We start from the raw sequence: 23819 nt of genomic DNA, 5'->3' as shown, positions 1-23819 counted from the left end.
ACCCCTTGATCGGCCCCTGGTGTTAACCCCTTCCCTGCCAGTGACATTTATACAGTAATCAGTGGCTATTTTTACCTCAGAACGCTGTATTAATGTCAATGGTCCCAAAAAAGCATCAAAAGTGTCTGATCTGTCTGCTGCAATGTCACAGTACCGATAAAAATCGAAGATCACCACCATTACTAGTAAAAAAAATACTAATAAAAATTACATAAATCTATCTCCTATTTTGTAGACGTTATAACTTTTGCGCAAATCAATCAATATATACAATTATTGCGGGTTTTTAAAAAAAAATAAAAAATATGTAGAAGAATACATATCGGCCTAAACTGATAAAGAATTTTTTTATTTTTTTCCCGGGATATTTATTAAAGCAAAAAGTACAACATATTGTGTTTTTTTCAAAATTGTCAAAATTGTCTTTTTTTGTTTATAGCGAAAAAAATAAAAGCTGCGGAGGTGATCAAATACCACCGAAAAAAAAGGTCTATTAGTAGGGAAAAAAAAGGACAAATTTTGTTTCGGTACAATGTCGCACGGCCGCGCAATTGTCAGGTAAAGTGACGCAGTACCGTATCGCAAAAAATGGCCTGGTCAAGAAAGGGGTAAATCCTTACGGGCTGAGGTTGTTAAATATTCTAGGTACACCAAATTTCTTTTTTTTTTTTCCTTTATGATCATTTCTACAACTCCCTGGTCACATTAATTGTACTATGAGCTGTAGAAATAGGGATTTACAGAAAATATTTTCACGGGTTCCTCCATAGTAAGGAGGTTGAGCAATGCTGCAAATATACAGGGTTTGCAAATATAATAATAACAATAATAAAATAAGAAAGCACACAAAGATGGATATATCCTTTAGAAACGACGAGAGGTTCCATACTAATTTACCTTTGGCGAAGACACTTTGACATGAACAATTATCGGCGCTAATGAAGTCTTGATTAGTTGTGCCGGATGATTAATGGTGTCCGCATCTAGAATAACGAGCTGTAATGAACGAGCCAACTCAAATATTCTTTCTATTTCACTCTGCACTTCAGCTAGGAAGAAAGAAGGATGGGCGACAGTTATTAGTGTAAATATAATTTGCATGAAAAGTAAATGTATACCTAAAAAGTACAGGAATAAAAAAAAAAAAAAATTATATTTACCTAGGTGGATGTAGCATCAGTCCCCTGCTTGCTCTACACTGAGAGCTGAGCGATCAATTCTGATTGCTCAGTTCTCGGTCTTCTGCTCTGCCCCTCAATTGCTCACCTGGAGTGCTGGGCTGTGCAGGAGGTGGGAGCAACTGGCGCAGGGTCTCAGTGGAGTGCTGAGAGGCTGGGCACTTGAGCAGATACTTTAAATGGACCTTCACCAAAGGGCAATTTCCCCTTATTACATTGTAAATCAGTGCCAGTGCCAACCCCCCCCCCCCCTCCACACACACACACACACACACTTTGCTCCCAGCATCAGCAGACAACCAATTCTACCAGCAATCTTCCAATAAAATTATTTACCAGTAAATGTCGCCCATTGTGTAGACATCCAAAAGCCAGGAGACTGCTGCCGGGTGCCGCCAACACAAAGGTGGGATGCAAGCACTGACCCCTGAAGGAGCGGCTGGTTATTTTTGGGCTTACTGTTACCTTCTCCACCTTGAGTGCGTCTAGGGGTTTCCCGAGGTTGAGGCAGAGACCGACACTTGAATCCACTTTAGGGATTTTTATTTGCAAAATGTTGAGCAGAACACCATCTCTCAGTAGGGAATAGAGGGTATGGGTAGTAAAGCTCAGGTACTCTTGGAACTGCTGACACTTGAATGTCTCTCTCTATAGAATCCAGGGAATAGCCAATCGCAACTGGATGTTACAGCTATCGGATAAATCCCCTTTTTGTGGATTTAGCAAGCGACAGGTGATTCAAATAAGCATAGTCTCTGCCACAGACTTGGTTGTAGAACTTTAGAATGAGAAAATTCTCTGCCACAGACTTGGCTGCAGAACCCTAGAATGAGAAAAGTCTCTGCCACAGACTTGGTTGTAACTGAAGGATGAAATTAGGAACTTTCATACGGTACCAGTATCTTGCAGCCAGTCCGGAGATACCGTAAGAATGTGGATTCACCTTGGTGTCCTTTCCAGCTTAGCTTCCAGCCCCGTGCGTGGCCCTCTTCCGAAGAGTCCTCCCCTGGTTGCGCTTTCAGTTGCTGGGCTTCTCCAAAACAGAGACGGCACTGGACCACCTTGGAACCCTCCTTCCAGTTACTGTGTCTCAGGCTAGCCAGCCATGATACATGGAAACGGATGAATCCACACCCCAGGCCACGAGGGCCTCTGAGGGCTGGTAAGGAGGACCAGGAAGTCAGAACATATTTCTGGACTGGAACCCAGAATCATGTGACCTCAGCACCTTAAAGTGGAAGTAAACCCATCGATTTAAACAGGTAAAAAAAAAGGCATGCCGGGAATGCTAACTGCACATGGGCTGTGCTCTCAGCCAAACTATCAAACCATCCAATGGCTGGTGTCATAACGAATCACATGTGCAGCACCATAGCAGTTGAATATTAAACAGAGGCAAAAGATGGCAGATTCCTTGACTGAAAACGATAGGGGAGTTTACTTCCACTTTAAGTACCCTTTCCCGGAATACACAGCGAGACAACGCACCCACTGATTGGCTCAGAGAGAGAGAGAGTGGTACCCAAAGTGTCCAGACTACGTTCCAATGCCTGGCATAGGTGACACCCACACACCCATGACCAGGCAGAACATAATACATTCCAGCCAAACTGATACTGAGACCATAATTTACCACAATTAACCCCAAAACCAAACTATGGTCTTGGGTACCTTTAAAATGACAAAAACATCCTGCTCTTCAGGAGCCCGGCGCTACATAATTACATAGCTGTACCAATTTCTTTTAATAGAAATAGTGAACTCCAGTTACATTAACAAAGGCAGCAGAGTACTATGTACAAAATGTAGACATACAGTACATTTTTCATGTTACCTACCCATTTTTGATGTAGCGATCACATGATGTGTCCACTTTTAGTGTAGTCAGTCTTTGATTTGAAGGTGGGGCCATATAGCAACACTACGTCACAGTCACAGGTACATATGGAGAGCTCCTCTGCTTTGACTACATAGAGAGCTGGCAGCACTGTTACTCATTGCACTGAATAATTCATACCCTCTCCCACTCTCACACTAATCTCAGGTGCTTAGAAGCCCTGTGATGACACCATGATGACTCGATCACAACGTCAGCATGCATATATGGTGGGGTGGGGGGACTCGATATCAGCACCGATTTCTTTTTAAAGTGACCCTGTCCTATGGTTGAGATATATAATAAAAATAGGATTTTTAAAACCGCTTACCTGTAAAATCCTTTTCTTGGAGTACATCATATGACACAGAGTCTCAAGTAATTACTTGGTGGGTTATAGGCCTACCTTCAGGTGTTGATACTGGTATAACCAATACAGGAAGTTGACTCCCCTATATAACCCCGCCTCCTTCCAGGAGCACTCAGTTTTTGTAGCCAAGCAATACAAGTTATATACTCTCACCCCATAAAACAGAGGGGCGGGAGCTCTGTGTCCCATGATGTACTCCAAGAAAAGGATTTTACAGGTAAGCTGTTTTAAAAATCCTATTTTCTTTATCGTACATCATAGGACACAGGGTCTCAAGTAATTACTTGGTGGGAAGTCCCATAGCAATGCTACTTGAGGGGAGGGAGACACAACCCGTAGGGTAACCCCCAGACCTGAGGACTTATACTGCTGCCTGCAGCACACTGCGCTTGAAGGCGATATCCTCATTCCATCTTACATGCACTTGATAAAATTTTGCAAATGAATGTACTGAAGGCCAAGTCGTGGCCTTGCAGATTTGAGACCTGGAGACCTGGTGACGCACTGCCCAAGAAGCACCAACCGCTCTGGTAGAGTGCGCCTTAACTTGAAAAGGGGGAATCTTTCCCTTTAAAGCATAAGTTTGAATTATAACTTGCCAAATGCACTTAGCGACAGTGGATTTTGACGCTGCCTGTCCCTTCTTAGGACCCTCTGGCAGAAGAAATAAGACATCAGTCTTACGAATCGGAGCAGTTTTCTTAAATACATTTTCACTGCTCTCACTACATCAAGACAATGTAGTGACCTTTCTTCCCCGGAACAAGGTCTTGGGAAAAAACCCTGTCAGGACAATATCTTCATTCAGATGAAAGCCTGAAACCACTTTTGGCAAAAAACCTGGACGAGGGCGTAACACCACTCTGTCCTCATGAATAATCAAATATGACTCTTTACAAGAAAGAGCAGCCAATCCTGAAATCCTCCTTGCTGAGGATATAGCAAATGAAAATATCAGCTTCCTAGTCAGAAGGACTAAGGGAACATGCTCCAACGGTTTGAATGGCTGTTTTTGTAACACTGACAAAACTAAATTTAAGTCCCAAGGGCTTAAGAGTGATTTAACTGGCGGATTAATCCGCAGCACTCCTTGCATGAAACCCTTGACTAAAGAATGCATAGCAAGCAGTCTTTGAAATAAAAATTGATAAAGCTGAGACTTGGCCCTTAATAGTACTCAGGGCCAACTTCATCTCTACGCTTAATTGTAGAAAGGTAAGAATTCTGCCTATGATATATCTCTGAGCGTACCAACCCTTGGACTCACACCAGGAAACATAAGCTTTCCAGGCTCTATAATATATAGCTCTAGAAGCTGGCTTCCTAGCATTAATCAAAGTAGAGATAACTGACCTGGAAAGCCGACATTTATTCAGAATGTGGGTCTCAATAGCCAAGCCGTTAAATTTAGCGTTCGTAAAGTAGGATGGAATATCGGCCCCTGAGATAGCAGTTCTGTCCTTAGTGGGAAGAGCCCTGGAACCTCCACTGCCATCCTTACGATCTCTGCGTACCATGACCTTCTGGGCCATGCTGGTGCTACCAGTATTACCGATTTTCTTTCCAGCTTGATCCTGCAAAGAACTTGAGGTAGCAACTGAATTGTGGAAAAGTGCATAGATCAGTAAAAACTGATCCCACGGGGTCGCCAACGCATCTGTTCCGTATGCGAGTGGGTCCCCTGTCCTGGATGCAAAGTTAACTAGCTTAGTGTTGAATCTGGACTCTAGAAGGTCTACGTCCGGAGTCCCCCATCTTTGGCAAACAGCCTGAAACACCTTGGGGTGAAGAGACCATTCTCCTGGGAATAACTGCCGGCGACTTTGGGCCTTGTATAGTACCCCTCAGGACAACTTTAGGAAATGTAGCAAGACCAAAAAGCATCCTGGTTCCTAGGGTCCAGCTCTCAAAGAGAAGCATTACAGGCAAAACCTCGTTCTTGCATCGAGGTCCAGGTACCATCCTATGGCCTCACTGGCGAGGATGGATCTGATTGTGGAGGTTTCTTTAAATCCAGCATGGATCCCTCCTGGAGCTCCGCAGAGCACATCTTCACTCGTGACCAACACCACAAAAATGAGTGCTCCTGGAAGGAGGAGGGGTTATATAGGGGAGTCAACTTCCTATATTGGTTATACCAGTGTCAAACACCTGAAGGTAGGCCTATAACCCACCAAGTAATTACTTGAGACTCTGTGTCCTATGATGTACGATAAAGAAAGCATAAGACTCGGTTCACACAGGGGCAACCTGACTTACAGCGTGACTTTGCAAGGCGATTTGGAGGAGACTTGAGCGTGACTTTAAGCAACTTACAACGCAACTTAAAGTTGCCTCTAGGACAGGAGACTTTGGCTGTGGCCAATCCCAGAATCAGATCTCTGGGAGGGAGGGATTTGCCTAAACTAATTTATTTTCCTGTAAAGTCTCTTCAATATAGATGGAGATTCGTCCTGGAGGGACTTCCATTGAATTCTATGGGTACAAGTCACCTAGAAGTCACCTTGAAGTAGTACAGGAACCTTTTCTGAAGTCGGAGCGACTTCAGTAGTGTACATTAAGATGGCTCTCATTGACTATAATGTAATTCCCAATGTCAAGCGACTTGGGGCGACTTGAGGGCTGACAAGCCAGATCAAGTCGTTGTAGTGTGAACAACACAAGTATTCCAGTAAAAGTTCCCTGTTGGGGTGGACGTATGGCGATAGGACATGCTCTAGGACCCTGGCCCTGTCTGACCACCTACACACCCTCCCCATGACTTGGAGTACTTTGATTTGGAAACTAATTGCATATTGCATGTTGCTGTATTTAGCGGTAATTTCTCTACCAATACTATACAAAATCTATCACTTTTAGTTGGTTTGTTCCAGTGTTACCTATTGTTTGACAATTGATGGCAGCTATAGGACTTTCTTCCATGATAGTTTTATGCCACAAACGTTGCAAATGTTACGAAATATACTCTATGTGCCTCATTGTAACTGTTCTGTGTTATATAAAATTCCATAAAAAATTTTGGGAAAACAAAAAAAAAAAAGTTTGTAAATAGTAACCTTTCCTGCTGCCCTCCTTGTCAGTGTCTGCTCCAATGCTGAGAAATCATCAGCCGAAGTCTGCACTAAAACCAACATTTCCAGGAGTGCCACTATCCTGGGTTCTCCAAGGATTCAACTTGTATCACTGGTTCCTTTTGTTGACCTCCACCCTTACAACAGTAATATTACAAGTTCATATTACTGAGGACTTGAAAGAGTTTGAAACTTTTATTGGTTAAGAGCATCAAATACAGCCAATGTGTTTTGGGGGAAAGGCCTCCAGGTGGATCCAATCACATTAGAACAGGGGTCTCCAAACTTTTCAAACAGGGCCAATTTAGACTTTGGGGGTGGGGGGGGGGTCAGATTGTGGCCAGTGGGGGGCAGAAAATGTTCCATGCCCAGTGAGAATAAAATGTTACTTCCAGGTTTGTAGTCAGTTACATAGCGCATGTGGTCAGTAGAAGGAGGAATAATGGCCCATGAATGGTATTACTGGGAGGAATGGTACCCCATCCTTGGTATCAGTGGAAGAAATTGCGCCATATCTTTGGTGTCAGTGGGAGGAATAGTTCTCCATCTCTGGTGTTAGTGGAAGAAATAGTGCCCCATCACTAGTATCAGCGATAGTGTCAGTGGGAGGAATAGTGCCCCAAAGGCCATATAATAACTAGCAAAGGGCAGCATCTACTGCATTAGAATTCCTTTTTATCAATTTTCGTATTTTTATTTTTTCATATTCCCGGCATTATAATGCATCAACTGTTCTCAAGATCCACAGATCCTTCTGTACATCTGAACTCCATCCCTACATCTTCCCTTACACCCCACACGTTGCATTTTTTGTACATGTGTTTCACCAACAGTGAAGGGCAGCCCTTTCACTGTAACACATTTTGGGTGCCATTAGAAATGAATTAAAAAAAAAAATAGAGACCAACATTGGGCCCATGTATTTGGCAGCCAGTCCGACAGAAAGGTTGAAAAATTGAACTATGTCCTGCTTTACGACATTCGGTTGCTAAGTGCAGCAGCCTACTTTTACTTCTATTACTCCAGTTTTCATACATTTGCTTACATTTCATACATTTGCTTAAAAATAAGTATTTATATTTTTATGTTTGATTTTTTCCATATATTACAAATAGTGGGAGACACAATACACTGAATATGGCTGTATACATCTTCAATTATATGCAGCAATGAATTATCAAGCTGAGTAAATTATCAAGTTGACAAAAATCTGCCATTCACATGTAATTATCACTTTCCCCAGTCATAGCTGTAAATAGCTACACAGCTTGCCTGGTACTATCAGGCTTAAAATATAGCGCAAATGTTCACAACTTCACATCACAGAGGTATAAATGTACCAATGCATTTAATATACTAACTTTAAAGGCAAGCCAATGAATACATGCATATGCATGCAAGTAATGGCTGAATGTACTTCTAATATAACAAACACAATTTATAGAAAGGGAGGAGTGTTAGAACCTTTGTCATTTTTTTTCTTTTGCTGTGTGAAAAGACATTCAAAGTGAAAAGTATGTCACCAGCACACCAAGGATCTCCAGAATGAGCCCTAAACTTTATTCGGCGATCACATCATAAATACAAAAGCAACGTTTCGGAGCCTCACATTACCCCTTTATCAGGCATGTGACCTGATGTACTATATTATTTATGTATTTGTTCCGACCCGGGTAACCACATAGCATCCGAAGAGGGTTTGGGGGGGGATTATAAAGGTGCCAATATATAATAATAGAAACAGGAAGTTGTTGTCCCATATGCAGGTGCCATCTAATGTTCACTTTGTATATTGCTCTCTAACCTGGTGGTTCTGTGTCCTGTATGGCCGCATGGTGCATCCTCTCTTCAGTGCTGCTGTTCCTTGGGGGCTTTCCGGGTTTCACATGTTTCCCGGTGGTTCTTAAATCCCCTGATGAAGCCAACACTGGCGAAACATGTCGGGATAACATATGAACCTATAGCCACCATATAGCCGGAATTGCACTTGTTCCACCACCAAAATGGAGATGTACAATGAGTGATTTTATTTGATCATATTTCAGTTATGTCTCCAATAAATGTGATGTTGATTAATTACTTCCTTTTTCTATTAATATATATTGGCACCGTTATAATCCCACCCAAACCCTTTTCCAATATACCTGATGTATTATATATTCACATAGGACACTGCGATATCTCTACATTGTAAATTAAGCATCCTCCAAGGCCTGATTCACATGTGTGTGTGCACATTGCAGGTAGAGCAGTACATTCATTTCAATGGACTGCCTTACCCACGAGAAATGCAAGGAAAGAAGTCCCTACGTTTTTTTTTATTTTATTGTGCCATGCCAAACTGCACCATGCAGTATGTCACCTGCAGAAATGCACCACGGGTGCTGATGTATGGGGGTGCCATTAGGAATTAGTGGCATACCCACATGCCTGCTAAAGTGCAGTGCATTTCTCTGCAATAGAAACTAAGGTTAGGTTCACACCATACAGGGGCAACCAAGCACATGCATTGCATGTAGAGCAGACCATTCATTTGAAAGGCCTGCTCTACACGCAAGAATTGCCCAAAAGAAGTCCCTGATCATTTTTCAATATTGCATCATGCTGCGGATAGCAAACACACGGTGTGACCCTATTCTCAGAGGTTTTAAACCATGCCTGCTCTATCCAAAAATCTGGAGTGGGAAAGTGGATTGTCATATAGTAGCCCCATTGGCAGGTTTCTTTGGTGGCGAGTCCTTGCAGAACACCAACCCAGGGTTCCTTAAGGTGTGGCGTCTAAGCCCTAGCCTGCTTCTTCACCAGATAGTGGGGATGGACTTGTAGCAAGCTGGAACCAGGTCATGCCCCCCAGGTATGCCCAGCTGATGATATGGAAACCACTTGGTAAGCAGAGTACAGAAGAAGATCCAGGAAACCTGCTGAGGTCAGAGCAGGTGAAATCAATGGTGGGTAACCTAGAGCCCAGGGCGAACATGGCAAACTGCGCCACCCCCCCCCCAAGATGTATGAGCATTATACATCAGGGGGGGGGGGGGGGGGGACAGGCAAAAAATGGAAGATGAAGCCGGGGTTGGTACACGAGGAGTGAGAGAACTAGGCAGATGCTTAGGCAACATGGGCTGTATGTCTTATATTAAGCTGGCCATAAACCTATAGATTATCTGCAGATTTTCTATGGTTAGATGGAAAAAGTGCAACAGATGTCTCCACAGGGGCGGATCCAGGGGGGGGGCAACGGGTCAATTGCCCCCTCCGAGAATACCGGCAAAGCCGGTTCCGCGGGTCCAATCGCGGCCGGTTTCCGCGGGTACCCGCGGGCCGGTTCCGCGGGTCCAATCGCGGCCGGTTCCGCGGGTACTAGCGGGCCGGTTCCGCGGGTCCAATCGCGGCCGGTTCCGCGGGTACCAGCGGGCCGGTTCCGCGGGTCCAATCGCGGCCGGTTCCGCGGGTCCCCGCGCGGCCGGTTCCGCGGGTACCCGCGCTGAGTGGATGGGTGAGGGGGGGGCAGCTGCCAGCTGGGCAGCTTAGGAGGGCTGCTGGCCAATCAGGCAGCCAGCAGGCAGGGGAGCAGGGAGATGACATCATCTCTCACTGCCCTGCATCCCTCCAGTCCTGCCCTCACTGTGTAGGAAGCTGTGTGCAGCAGAGAGATTGCATCATCTCTCTGCTGCCTATCTTCACTCTGGGACCCAACAAAAGACCACCTTAGCAGAAAAGTGACACAGTAGGTGACAATCCGCAATGTGTGGCAGGCTTCGTGGCAAGTGGCAATCCGCAATGTGTGGCAGACTACGTGGCAAGTGGCAATCCACAATGTGTGGCAGGTGACGTGGCAAGTGGCAATCCGCAATGTGTGGCAGGCGACGTGGCAAGTGACAATCCGCAATGTGTGGCAGGCAACGTGGCAAGTGACAATCCGCAATGTGTGGCAGGTGACGGGGCAAGTGGCAATCCGCAATGTGTGGCAGGCAACGTGGCAAGTGACAATCCGCAATGTGTGTCAGGTGACGTGGCAAGTGGCAATCCGCAATGTGTGGCAGGCAACGTGGCAAGTGGCAATCCGCAATGTGTGGCAGGCAACGTGGCAAGTGACAATCCGCAATGTGTGGCAGGTGACGTGGCAAGTGACAATCCGCAATGTGTGGCAGGTGACGTGGCAAGTGACAATCCCCAATGTGTGGCAGGTGACGTGGCAAGTGGCAATCCACAATGTGTGTCAGGCAACGTGGCAAGTGACAATCCGCAATGTGTGGCAGGTGACGTGGCAATCCGCAATGTGTGGCAGGCTACGTGGCAATCCGCATCTGGTGGCAGGCGACGTGGCAAGTGACAATCCACAATGTGTGGCAGGTGATGTGGCAAGTGACAATCCGCAATGTGTGGCAGGCTACGTTGCAAGTGGCAATCCGCAATGTGTGGCAGGCTACGTGGCAAGTGACAATCCGCAATGTGTGGCAGGCTACGTGGCAAGTGACAATCCGCAATGTGTGGCAGGCTACGTTGCAAGTGGCAATCCGCAATGTGTGGCAGGTGACGTGGCAAGTGACAATCCACATTTGGTGGCAGGCGACATGGCAAGTGACATCCTCAGGGCTCCCACTGATTCTGCATTATGGTGAGATGAACCATTTAATTTTATATTACAATGTATTAATAGAAATAATGCGCTTCAATCATCCTGACACCATAACAACCATGGTGCCGTAATGATTGAAGCGCAAATACCAGCCATTTCCCATATAAATTGCCCCCAAAAAAACATATTTTATAGCAGTGCCCCTCCCGAGACTAGACTCTGGATCCGCCCCTGTGTCTCCATGTTCTCTAAACTGTGTGGATGGAGGAATCTCCCACTTTTTCCATCTCACCATAGATAATCTATAGGTGTATGGCCAGATTAAGAGAGCAAACTAGGAGGCGGGCCAGGAAGCGATGGAAGGGAAGGGAATAAAAAAATCTCAATGTATAGCAGGCGATGCCCATAGGTGAGCATAGAAACCAAATGTGAATAGAATCACAGGTCTAGCAGAATCACTGCAGCAAGGAGGTACGAATACACCGGCAGGATTCTCCAGGCTAAACTGACACCCTTCCTCCATGTGCTCTATTTGCCTGTATTGCAACTGATTTAGTGTTAGTACTAAGACTTTACTATTGTTATTCCTCGAGCATTAACTGCTTTGTGTTCTAATGATCAAGTACAAAATGCCTTATTTTTGTATACATTTTTTTTAATGACATCCCCCACCCTTATTGTTCATATGTCAAAAAAACATGATCGCCTTAATGTATATTGCAATATTCATTTGTCTCTTGTACTTGTACGCGTTCGCCTTAAGCCATCAAAAAAATCAAATATCAATGGAAATATTAAATGGAACAATGTACTTGGCGTTGGCTTTTAATTAAACGTGTAAGCCCCTGCTGGTTAACATTTGATTCAGCCTATTGATTTTTGTGCCTTATCCCTGCTTTTCACATCAACAACCTTGGCAAGGACCTCGGCATACATTTCGATGTAACCGAATTTGCTGTGTTAACCTACACGCTAATTCAGAGTGACACCCATTGTCAGTCATAGCTAGACTGGGATCGCCAGATATACGCCCGTGTCACTTGTCATTTAGAGAACTGCTTTCCGTGGTCAGCGCACTGTAATTTAAAAGCTGCTTTTTTTAAAAGGAACCTGAGGAAATGGGCACAGTCTGATGTGTGTAGCTGTGCTCCATGTAAAAAAAAAATCAGCTGCCATACCTGGCATACCACGTGGGAAATTTGCAAAGTGACAATGGCATTTTTTAGGGCTCAAGGCCCCCCCCCAAAAAAAAACGATAGGAAATACCCCTAATGGGACATAGTCAGAGGCTCTTTACCATGATCCAAGATGCGGCGCAGAGTGACACACCACACTACCGATCGCCGTGCTGAGCACCCCCGTGGGTGCACGATCGCGGCTTATCCTGCTGGACGTCATATGATGCCCAGTCAGGATAACTGAACCACCTCCCAGTCGTCATTCTGCTATAGGTCAGGTGGGAAATGGTAAAACTTTTCTGCAGGTATAAAACTGTGCATTTATTTACTTATTTTTTTAGGAGCCTGGAAAGCATTGCACCAGTGATCAGCAGATCTCGAATGCCATGCAGGTCTCCTGTAGAATGTCAGTGTAAGTGGTCCGCCTGCACATCATATGGGCAGGCAGGTTCACACTGACTGGAAGACTCAATGAAATACCAGAGTGCTCAACAGCGCCATGGTAGTTCATTGAGAACTACAAACCGACATCCGCAAAGGCTGTAGGTAGTTGTAGTCCATTCATTCACAAACCACTGTAAGACCCCTTTCACACTGGGGGTGCTTTACAGGTGCTACAGCGCTAAAAATAGTGCCTGCAAAGCTCCCTGAAAGTGCCGCTCCTCACACTCCAGTGTGAAAGCCCCGAGGGCTTTCAGACTGGAGTGGTGCGCTGGTAGGACAGTAAAAAAAAGTCCTGCTAGCAGCATCTTTGGAACGGTGAAGGAGTGGTGTATTCACCATGCCTTCACTGCTCCTGCCCATTGAAATGAATGGGGCAGCGCGGCTATACCGGTGGCAAAGCGCAGCCTTTCTCGGCCACTAGCAGCTGAATACCACCACTAAAATGACGGTAAAGCGACGCTAAAAATAGCAACGTTTTACCGCCGGTGGTGGCACCGCCCCAGTGTGAAAGGGGCCTTAATGACTGATGTGGCCAGGTGGGCAGAGCCCTGCATGGTCGCATTTCTTTCAGATTGCGGGAGGAGAAGATCTACTAGCTGTGAAAACGGAGTATCGGAAGGTGCAGAAGCCAGTACATCTGTAACATGTTACATCCCAATTATGGGTGTAACATGTTACAAAAGGTGAACTTATCCTTAAAGTGTCACTTTAAATTTGCCTCTATGCCCCATCATATAGTTTTCTCAGTAGGAATAATTTTAACTAACTGTCTACTTCTACTAATGAACTATAAAAATCAAATCACCGAGCATGTAAAAGTGAATGGGATATGATTAATGATATAATTACCTGTACATTATTTTATACATGTATAGATTTACAAGCCAATTAAAAAGTAATATTATATTCAGTGATATAAATATGAGTTTGCACGATAAATAATGTTACACTGCAAAAAAAAAAATATTAATTCAGATTTTCAAGTGAGATGGATATTTATTGTGCGCAATAATATTTCAGTGTGCAGCTGTAGATTATTGATCAGCAAAATAAGACTGATATAGATATTCTAGAGCAGAGTTTAACCATTCTTGTACCTTAGGCATGCTACGCACGTCCAAACAAGTCCCTCGCACGCCATGTCACTCCCCAACTGTCGCCACTCCCTCACCGCTTTTACTCGCAGTTCCGGGCTGTCAATATAAGAGCCGAGATTTGCTTTGTTTTTGAAGTGCAAAACCGGACCTTCTAATCAGTGTTTGTAAACACTGTTTTGTAGCGTAATTCAGAAATGTGAAGTAACATTATTGTAACTTTGTAATTACTCTTTTAATTCACCTGTAGAGCAAAGTTGTGAGCTTTGATCTTCATATGATGTCAGTTAAAGCAAGGCCCTTTGAACACGTGTGCGACTTTTCCTGCGACTTTGGACATCAGAGTTGCACGACGAGACGTACCCCTTGATTCCCAATGATAACCATTCATATCTGTGCGGCTTCAAGTCGCACCGACTACAAAGTAGTCCCTGTACTACTTTGGTCTAAATTTGATGCGGGTTGAGGACCATAGACCTCAAGTTTACACAGGCATTTCCTGAAATCTCATGACTCAAGTTGTGGCAGTGTGAAAGGGGCCTAAATGGTAATTATTGTTTCTTTTTTTATTTCTATTTTGTAACCTTAAATATTTTACCTTTTTTTGTTTTTTTATTGTTTAGAAAGGTTTTCAGTATCACAAAACAAATAAAAAAAAATTACAAACTTAAAAAATAAAATAAAAAAAAACGCATAAAAACCCACTATTCTTTAAATTGTAAATATCTTTGCAATGCTTTATACCAGAAACAAAATTCTAGTGTCATTATACACAGGACAAGTATAAAATAACATTTATATTTTAAAATTTCAATAATACGAAGGCTCCACTCACATCTGTGCGCTCTAGGAACACACACACACACACACACACACACACACACACACACAATATTACGCCTGTTCTTAAGCTATGAGTAAGCACTCTTAGTAGTGTGAAACGCGTTAGTTTGTATTGCTTTGCTGTGGCTTGTACAGTGTGATCCCATTTTTACAATAAAAGGCACAAGATATTTTCTTTTGGAGTGTGGCTGTCCAGTATTTTCTAATTATCGTCATGCACAATATTACGCCTGTTCTCACAATGCACAAAATTGCATTGAGTGCGCAGCTCATTCTAATGACCTGCTATGCCTGCGTTTCCGGCAGGAAAAAGATGCATGCCCCCATTTTAAAACGCAGCTGCAGGGAAACCACATGGTCTTTCCAACCATGCGATTTCCTTGCAGTTCAAACACATTGCAGGCTGACATGCGTGGGGGTGCCATGCATAATGAATTGCAGCCCCACGCGTCTCGTAAGAGCAGTGCGATTTAGCTGTGGCTGCGGGAAGAACAGGTGTGATTCCTGCTCCCGCAGGAGGATGCACATTTATTTGATAACATGGACAACACTGTTCGAGTTGAACATTTGCTACAAAGTTTTACTTATGAGACTGCATTTCTCTCAGCTACATTCACACCTTTGAATCACAGGTAGATTTGCCGCGATTCTGTGCACTATTTTAAAGCCCTGAGGTGTGAATGATAAATCGCACGCCTATGTTCTCAGTATATTTTATTTGTAAAGGGTCTTACCTAAACTGGATCTGGTGTTGGAGCGTTCAATTATAGCCCTCCTGCTTGGATTATTTAACACAGACCTCTTGGCAAGAGAAATATCAGCAGTCACCCTTGTGATGGATATCCTAAAAACGGAGACACAGAACCGTATTAAACATGTTCACTGAGGATTATTATATTTGTAATTTGCGCACAGCAAAGTGAAATCCTTTTAGCTTGGAAGGCAGCTTATATATAAATCATTTCTGTTAAAACGGCCGTGCCCACTTCTAAAATCATGTTTTATTTCTTCACAGGCAATTCTTTCAGTGTCTTACATTCTATATAACTCCTCTACTCCAAAGACAGAGGCTTCCATATTCTGAGCATGCAGGTATCAAAATCTACTCACTCAAGAAGAGGATTATGAACACTGCCAGACTTATGCCCTGTACACACGGTCGGACTTTCCGACGGAAAATGTGCGATGGGATCATGTTGTCGGAAAATCCGATCGTTTGTGGGCTCCATCTGACTTCTTCTGTCAGAATTTCCGACACACAAAAGTTTGAGAGCAGGATCTAAAATTTTCCGATAATAAAATCTGATCGTTTCAATTCCAATCGTGTGTAGACAATTCCGACGGACAAAGTGCCACGCATGCTCAGGATAAGTTACAGATGAAAGCTATTGGCTACTGGCCCATTTATAGTCCCGTCATATGTATTCTACGTCACCGTGTTCAGAACGATTGGATTTTCCGACAACTTTGTGCGACCGTGTGTATGCAAGACAAGTTTGGGCCAAAATCCGTCTGAAAAAAAAATCAGACGGCTTTTGACGGAAAGTCCAACCGTGCGTACAGCGCAAAAGATCTTAGCCCTGATGGCCATGAATTTTTGAAGGTGGTCAGATGTGTATACCTGGTTTGACAATCCCCAGGCACTACCACCCCTGCAATGACAAAGGTTTGAGTCAGGGGTCTCAAACTGGCGGCCCTCCAGCAAAACTACAAGTCCCATTGTGCCTCTACCTGCGTGCTTGTAACTGTCAGCCTTGCAATGCCTCATGGGACTTGTAGCTTTGCAACAGCTGGAGGGCTGCCAGTTTGAGACCCCTGCTTTGAGTATAAGGCCAGCCAAAAATGGGGCATCAGAACATTTTTTCCCCTCATACAATGCAAAAGAAGCAGGAAGAAGGTCAAAGAAGGTCAACAGCTGGTCAGGTGTACCCATCAATGAAATTCTGAATGATTTTTGAAGAATCGCAAGCTGATGACAAACGCATGCTGTATTTGCCAAAAGCTTGTTGCACAAGTCCTAACAATGTCAACATGAATATAGGGTTGGAGAGCACAGACATGACCTCAAGAGTGATCTGCTGCTCTTTCATTGCCCACTCAGAGGCTTGGGTGGATCCTGGACCAGACTGAATAGCTTAACTAGCCTGTAGACCAGTGGTCATCAACCCTGTCCTCAGGGCCCACTAACAAACCAGGTTTGCAAGATAACTGAAATACAGCATTTGCTACTCGGTGATCGCAGTATTCTAGTCTGCATCTCCCCAATGTAATACATAAAACCTGGCCTGTTAGTGGGCCCTGAGGACAGGGTTGATGGCCACTGCAGTAGACTAGACAGGTCTGTGATGTCCAGCAGACCTAGAAATCCTTTGGCAGGTAAAACAGCTTCCAGGTAGGACAATATCAACTTTCCATTTAGCTGCTTGCCTGGGGTTTAGTTGTAAATACGTAACCTTGAAATGCCATTTCATTGATTATTACAGCTCTGCTTTTACTTACCGTTACCTCATTATAATCCCTTGATGGCTTTGTTACATTACTACAAGCACTGCATTACATATACCATGTGCATGATGCAGGATGATGTGCATAGTGACTTCTATTGTCTCTTGGCACATGTGTGAACTTTGCCTGGCCATATGCTGTCTAAACACCTACCCCACCTAACACCAGAGCGTGAAATATAACACAATCAGAGCTACAGCTGGGAGAGAATGCAAATCTGAGTATGTGTTAATCACCCTCTGCTTTGCCCCTTCTGTCCCATTCAGCGCTGCTGCTACTTGATGTGACATTTCAGCTGGGATGTTAAGGATGACGAAAATTTCACATGAAGAACATCAGCTAATTCCACTTGGCACTATTTAAATATACCATCAGTAATTGTTTAGTGAATGTACAATAAGAAAAAATTATTTTTAAATACAAATACACAAGTACTGAAAAAAAGGGTCCATGTACGTGGCTTTTGCTTGCCCTCACCTCCCATCAAACCTGTGCTTCAGGAAGTCAAAAAGTGCTTTCTGCATCATGTCCGTCACCTTCCAAGATGAGAAGAGGTTGGAAATGAGATTGGAGAGGAGAGAAAAAGTGAACAGGTTGTGAAAGAAGGGACAGCGTTAAAAGAGAAGAGGTCCAGAATTCTGGCTTCAGACAACTAATGTAAAGTTCAGTAGAAGTTGTTGAATCATAAATTGCACTACAGACTAAGGCTTGATGCACACCTATGCATTTTTATTGCTTTTTACATTTTGTAGATTTGAACTACAGCCCATTTACCATGGTTTCCTATGGAACATGTTCTGTAGTGCAAATCTGCAAAATGCAAAAAGCACTAAAAAAATAAATAAAAAAATGCATAGGTGTGACTCAAGTCTAAGACCGCATGCACACTAGATATTTTTACAGCTGTTCCTAGGAGCGTCTGGCCTTTTTTCTTTGTCCCGTCTCTAAATGCCCCTCTATGTTAGCCTGTGTGTCCATGCACACATAGGCTTTTAGCAGCATTTAGTGGCAGGAGTTTTTAGAGGCTTCTAGGGGCAGGAAAAAAAACCTACTGCCAGTGTGTCCAGGAACAGCAGAGCTAGGACAGAGAAAAAAATTTACGCTACTAAAAGCTGCTAAAGGAGCCTAAGGCCTGAGTCACACCTATCCATTTTTAGTGCTTTTTGCAGATTTGCACTACAGAACGGGTTTCATAGGAAACCATGTTAAATGGACTGTAGTGCAAATCTGAAAAAAGCACTAAAAATGCATAGGTGTGAATCAAGCCTAAAAGGATAGTGCTTGAGCATATTCATTTCAATGGGCAGAATAAATTTATTCTGGGCAATGAAATGAATTGAGCTTGATGCCTACAATAGCTCCTAAAAGCTTTAGACATGGTAAAGCTGGATTAACGCCTATGCATTTTTAGTGCTTTTTGCATTTTGCAGATTTTCACTACAGTCCATTCAACATGGTTTCCTATGGAACACGTTCTGTAGTGCATATCTGCAAAATGCACTCAAATATGCTATATCTATTATAGAATTATATATGTTTTATAGGCATATACATACATACATACACATACATACAGGCGGCCCCCTGACTTACAAACGACTCCAACTTACAAACGGAGGGAGACAACAGGAAGTGAGAGGAAATCTACCCCTAGGAAGGGAAATTCACTCCTGTAAGAGTTATCATGGGGAAAAGAAAAAAAAAAAAAGAAGAAGAAGAAGAGCATCCTCTGAAGCTTTATCACCAATCCTAGTTTCACAACAACCCAAAATATTCCAAATCCAACTGTCACTGGGACAGAATGTAAGGTGAAATCTTCTGGACAGGGGCACAGACAGCAAAACAAACATTACAGGGGTGTTAACCCTTCTCCTATTCTAGCCAAATAGCTTAAAAATTTGTTATTTGGCTCGAGCTACACTTAAAAAATGTACCTGTTCCGACTTACAAACAAACAGATTCAAACTTAAAGCAGACCTCCACCTTAAAGTGGAAGGTCCAGTCATCGGAACCCTCCCCCCCTCCGGTGCCACAATTGGCACCTTTCAGGGGGGAGGGGGTGCAGATAGCTGTATAATCCAGGTTTCTGCACCCACTTCCGGGACAAGCTAGCCACAGTTCCCAGGACACAACGGGGACCAGTGGAGACGCGCAGCGCAACTCGCGCATGCGCAGTAGGGAACTGGGCAGTGAGGACGCAACGCTTCACTTCCTGATTCCCTGACAGAGGTTGGCGGTGGGGGCAGCTGAGAGACGAGTGATTGCTCGTCATCTGCTGCCTGCCGACATCACTGGGCCCTGGAACAGGTGAGTGTCCATTTATTAAAAGTCAGCAGCTGCAGTATTTGTAGCTGCTGACTTAATATTTTTTTTTAAAGGTGCAGCTCCTCTTTAAGAACAAACCTACAGACCCCATCTTGTTTGTAACCTGGGGACTGCCTATATATAATATAAGAGATATATATACACACACACAAACACACACACACACACACACACACACACACACTGTAGATAGATAGCATTACAATAACTTCAATTTTTTTGGAATGAGGACCACATTGTCATAATTTCGTTAATTTAGATAAGAAATTAAAACATTTCCACCCTTCTGGTTGAAAAAGATTGTAGATTTATCCCCATCAACTGTTAAAAAGCCAAACAGACAAACATTTTGAAAAAGATCACTTTTAAATGAAATTGTAACCATGTATGGCTAGTTTAACAATCCACATCTGTGTTTGCTGATCCTTCCTGGGGCTCTGAGAGCAATCCATTATCACCCACAAATGTATCTCACAGGCTTCTTGTATCTGTGTTGGAGGAGGTTGTCCAGAATTTCTTCATTTTTTCTGATAAACTACAATGCCGATAAACTGATCTATTTAGCTTTTAGAGGGAATCGATTTTATATTTTTGTAAAATACATTTTTGTGCTTGGTGGCTGTTCCAAATTTTGATTGTTGTCACAGCTGGATTAATATACAGCAATACTGTATAATAACATTGCATATTAAAAAGGACTGCTACCATGTCTGCCCAATAACCCGACTGAGTCCTCATTGTTGCAGAACAAATATTGCATTTACCCACTTTGTGGACATCGGTCCTGACTCATAAGGTCTGTTCGATAACAAAGAATTCAAAAAAATAATAATGGAATTATATTTAACTAACACTTTTTTTCTTTAACACTGTTCTTGTTCCTTTAATTTTTAGGTTTCAGTTTTGTTTACAAGCTTTATATCCAAAACAATATAATTTTTATATATATATATATATATATATATATATATATATATATATATATATATATATATATATATATATATATATATATATATATATATATATATACACACACACACACATATACACATATACACACACATAGAAATTATTTTTACCTTTAACGTTTTACATAGCAGTGGATATTTGATATAGTAGTTTAATAATGGGTATTTCGTTTTTTTATTTTTAAATATATTTACACAATGGGGGTTATTTGCTAAAGTAAAATCGCTGTAGATCCAAGGGTGACATGCAAGGAAAATAAACAGCATTTTAGCTTGCACATGATTGGATGATAAAAATCAGCAGAGTTTCCACTCATTTCAGATCTACCCCTTAGAGTCAGAGCAACTGCACTTCCAAGTGCACTTGCCTTTCGTAAATAAACCCCATTGTCCTTTGAAATAGCGCACTATTAACCACTTGCCGACCAGCTGCTGCAGTTATACTGCAGCAGATTGGCTCGGCTGCGCAAATCGCTGTAGGTGTACGTTGGGCTCGTACACGGCGATCTGTGGGATCTGCACATGCTCCTATTAACCAGCGGGGGATCCAATCAGCGTGGCCACCCGCGATCGTTCCCCGCAGTGACAGAACAGAGATCTGCCTGTGCAAACAAGGCAAATCTCCATTCTGACGGGGATCACACAGATCCTCTCTTTCTGCTATGCAGGAAGACTTATCTGTGTGTTGCCACAGTGAGCCCTTCCCCCATACAGTTAGAACACACAGTGAGGGAACACAGTAAACCCCTTGATCACCCCTGATGTTAACCCCTTCCCTGATAGTGTCATTAGTACAATAACAGTGCATATTTTTTGCACGAATTACTGTAGTAATGTCACTGGTTCCCAAAAAAGTGTCAGAAATGTCTGTTAGGTGTCCAATCTCTCCACCGCAACATCGCAGTCCCGCTAAAAATCACTGATCGCCGCCATTCCTAGTAAAAAAAATATAATAATAAAAATGCTATAAATTTATCCCCCATTTTGTAGACATTTTGCACAAACCAATAAATATATGCCTTGGGTTTTTTTTTTACCAAAAATATGTAGCAGAATACAAATTGGCCTAAATTGAGGAATACATGTGTATTTTTTAATTAATTTTTTTTGGAAAGGTTTTATAGCAGAAAGTGAGTTTTTTTCCAAAACTGTCGCTCTTTTTGTTTATCATGTAAAAAATAAAAAATGCAGAGGTGATCAAATACCACCAAAAGAAAGCTCTATTTGTGATTAAAAAAAAAAGGACATTCACTTTATTTGGGTACAGCATCGCACGACCGCGCTATTGTCAGTTAAAGCGGCGCAGTGCCGTATCGCAAAAAAATGGCCTGGTCATTAAGGGGGTAAATCCTTCCAGGGCTGAAGTGGTTAATATTTTTATATAAAGAAATGATTTGCATGGTTCCAGCCATTGTCTGAAAATGAGGAATAGTCCTCTTACGTTTGGAATATTTGGTAAAAAATTCATACTGTTTTCAGAAGACTTTACTGAGCTATGTACTGATTACATTGGGGGTCATTTTAATTCCTTTAGTTCCTTCTGACCATAACCTGTATGGATATACCATCTTGTTGGGTCCCAAACCCTACTTCACAACAGCTATGATTTTCATATACTGCACTGTTGATGGCCAAAAAAAAGCTGTATGTAGTTTGGAGTAAGTGGCTCTATAATATTAGACCATATTTGTATTACACATCAGAGGTTCTGAATGTGCATCTGGCATCTGGCTAATTGGGCATCAATGAATGATTTACATGGCTTTGCCCACTGTTCTGAAACTTATAATAATTTTCTTTTTTTCTGTTATATGTGATGGAATGACAGTTTTGAATACCTTCTGTTCTGAGAAGGCTTTACTGTGCTATTTACACATATTTGTTATAATGTATATTGTGCATCTTTTTTGGTAACTGCATTGTAGAAGGTGGATTCTGTTACCCCCAAAATGCGCTGGAATTTCCACACATAATAAATGATAATAATGCCAAACCATCTGCCCTTTTGGCACTTCTTGTTTCTTCATCTAAAAACTTTCACCCAAGGTCCCTCCTTGAGGGAAACCTTATGCCAACACTTCTACATCATTAGGACCAAGACATTCCTCAGATCCAGCACCATTACTGAGCAAACCGATCTTCAGACATAGGGCTCTCTACATACAGAATTATAATAAAATAAGCATCCCTGAGGTCTCATTACATCTCTAGTCTAGCTCACAACTGAGCGGCATGGAGAACCAAAAAGTCTTTTTCATTTTCTTCCCCTCTGCACTTTTCTTTCATTAAATGCTTCCACTTCATGTATGACTATGCAGTTCACAAGCACCTCATTATGATATAAAGGTATTTACACCTTCTCCCGACATACCAACATACCCAAAATAACATTTTGAATAATTCCAGTGAAAATTATAGTAATTAGAGGCCAATATTGGCAAAATTGCAGTTTACATACCTCATATCCTTTTAGCGATGGACCAACTAATACTACCGGTCTCATAGATGGCACAACATCATAAGGCGGTATATGCTCTGTCTAAAAATATAAAATTAGCCCATTAGTTGACCCATTCAGTTAAAATCCAGACATTACTACTCTGACATTTAGTAACAGAAACTTACCACTTTCTGCTTTTGTTTGGCTGTAAAAGAAAAACAGGACAGTTAGGTTCTGTTTAGTAGAGAGCTCAAATGGCCTTTTCCTCAAATGCTATGATGACTTTACTGTTAGCTATTTATGTTGAGTGTGTCTTTGCTAAGGGACTTAAAGCCCAAATAAACCTTTAGTTTAAATCAGCTAATTACAGTCTCTAGAAAGAAGCTACAGACTGAGTAGGAAAACATATCCCCTGCCAGAATGGTGTAGAGAAGAGCTCTTGCTCTCTGTGTGGTAGCAGAGGTCTCTCTGTAGCAGTGGCGTCTCCAGCTTTTATATTTAGCGGTGCACATGGGGGGACAGGGACAAACGTAAGGGGGCCAACCATAAAATGCAATTATATATATTTATTTTCCCCCCCCAAGAATGGAATGCACTCCAGAGGTCATCAATTTAGCCTCACCGGTTCCCATCAATTTAGCCTCACCGGTTCCCATCAATGAAGCCTCACTGGCCTGTAGGCCATAGCCAGCTCCCAGCAGGACCCATAGGCTATTGTCTGCTCCCAGCATGACCCACAGGCCAGCGGCCAGCTCCCAGCAGGACCCAAAGGCAAGCAGAACCCATAGGCTATTGTCTGCTCCCAGGACCCACAGGTCTGCGGCCAGCTTCAAGCAGGACCCACAGGCCATGGGCAGCACCCAGCAGGAGGGGACCCACAGTGTTGAGGGCTATTTAGTGGTTACTGGGTAGGCACTGGGGCAGGGTACATTAGGTGTATGGGGG

The 23819-nt window shown here is 42.9% G+C and overlaps 1 protein-coding gene across 1 annotated transcript in view; it reads right to left on the bottom strand.

The window, feature by feature from the left end:
- CACNB4 (calcium voltage-gated channel auxiliary subunit beta 4) overlaps nucleotides 1-23097 on the bottom strand; it is a 47208-nt gene extending 24111 nt beyond the window's left edge. Inside the window, exons 1-5 of the mRNA XM_077447685.1 lie at nucleotides 23060-23097; nucleotides 22893-22973; nucleotides 17616-17674; nucleotides 15368-15477; nucleotides 898-1049 (exon numbers count right to left, since the gene is read on the bottom strand). Of these exons, the coding sequence (XP_077303811.1) occupies nucleotides 898-1049; nucleotides 15368-15477; nucleotides 17616-17674; nucleotides 22893-22937 (366 nt within the window). The 5' untranslated portion in view covers nucleotides 22938-22973; nucleotides 23060-23097. The remainder of the gene's footprint in view (nucleotides 1-897; nucleotides 1050-15367; nucleotides 15478-17615; nucleotides 17675-22892; nucleotides 22974-23059) is intronic.
- Nucleotides 23098-23819: the final 722 nt, after the last annotated feature.

The sequence above is a fragment of the Lithobates pipiens genome, unplaced genomic scaffold (genome assembly GCF_037356315.1).
Source record: "Lithobates pipiens isolate NorthernLeopardFrog02 unplaced genomic scaffold, aLitPip1_a1.2 Scaffold_22, whole genome shotgun sequence".
Classification (NCBI taxonomy): Eukaryota; Metazoa; Chordata; class Amphibia; order Anura; family Ranidae; genus Lithobates; species Lithobates pipiens.
This window is presented reverse-complemented; position numbering and strand designations above follow the sequence as displayed.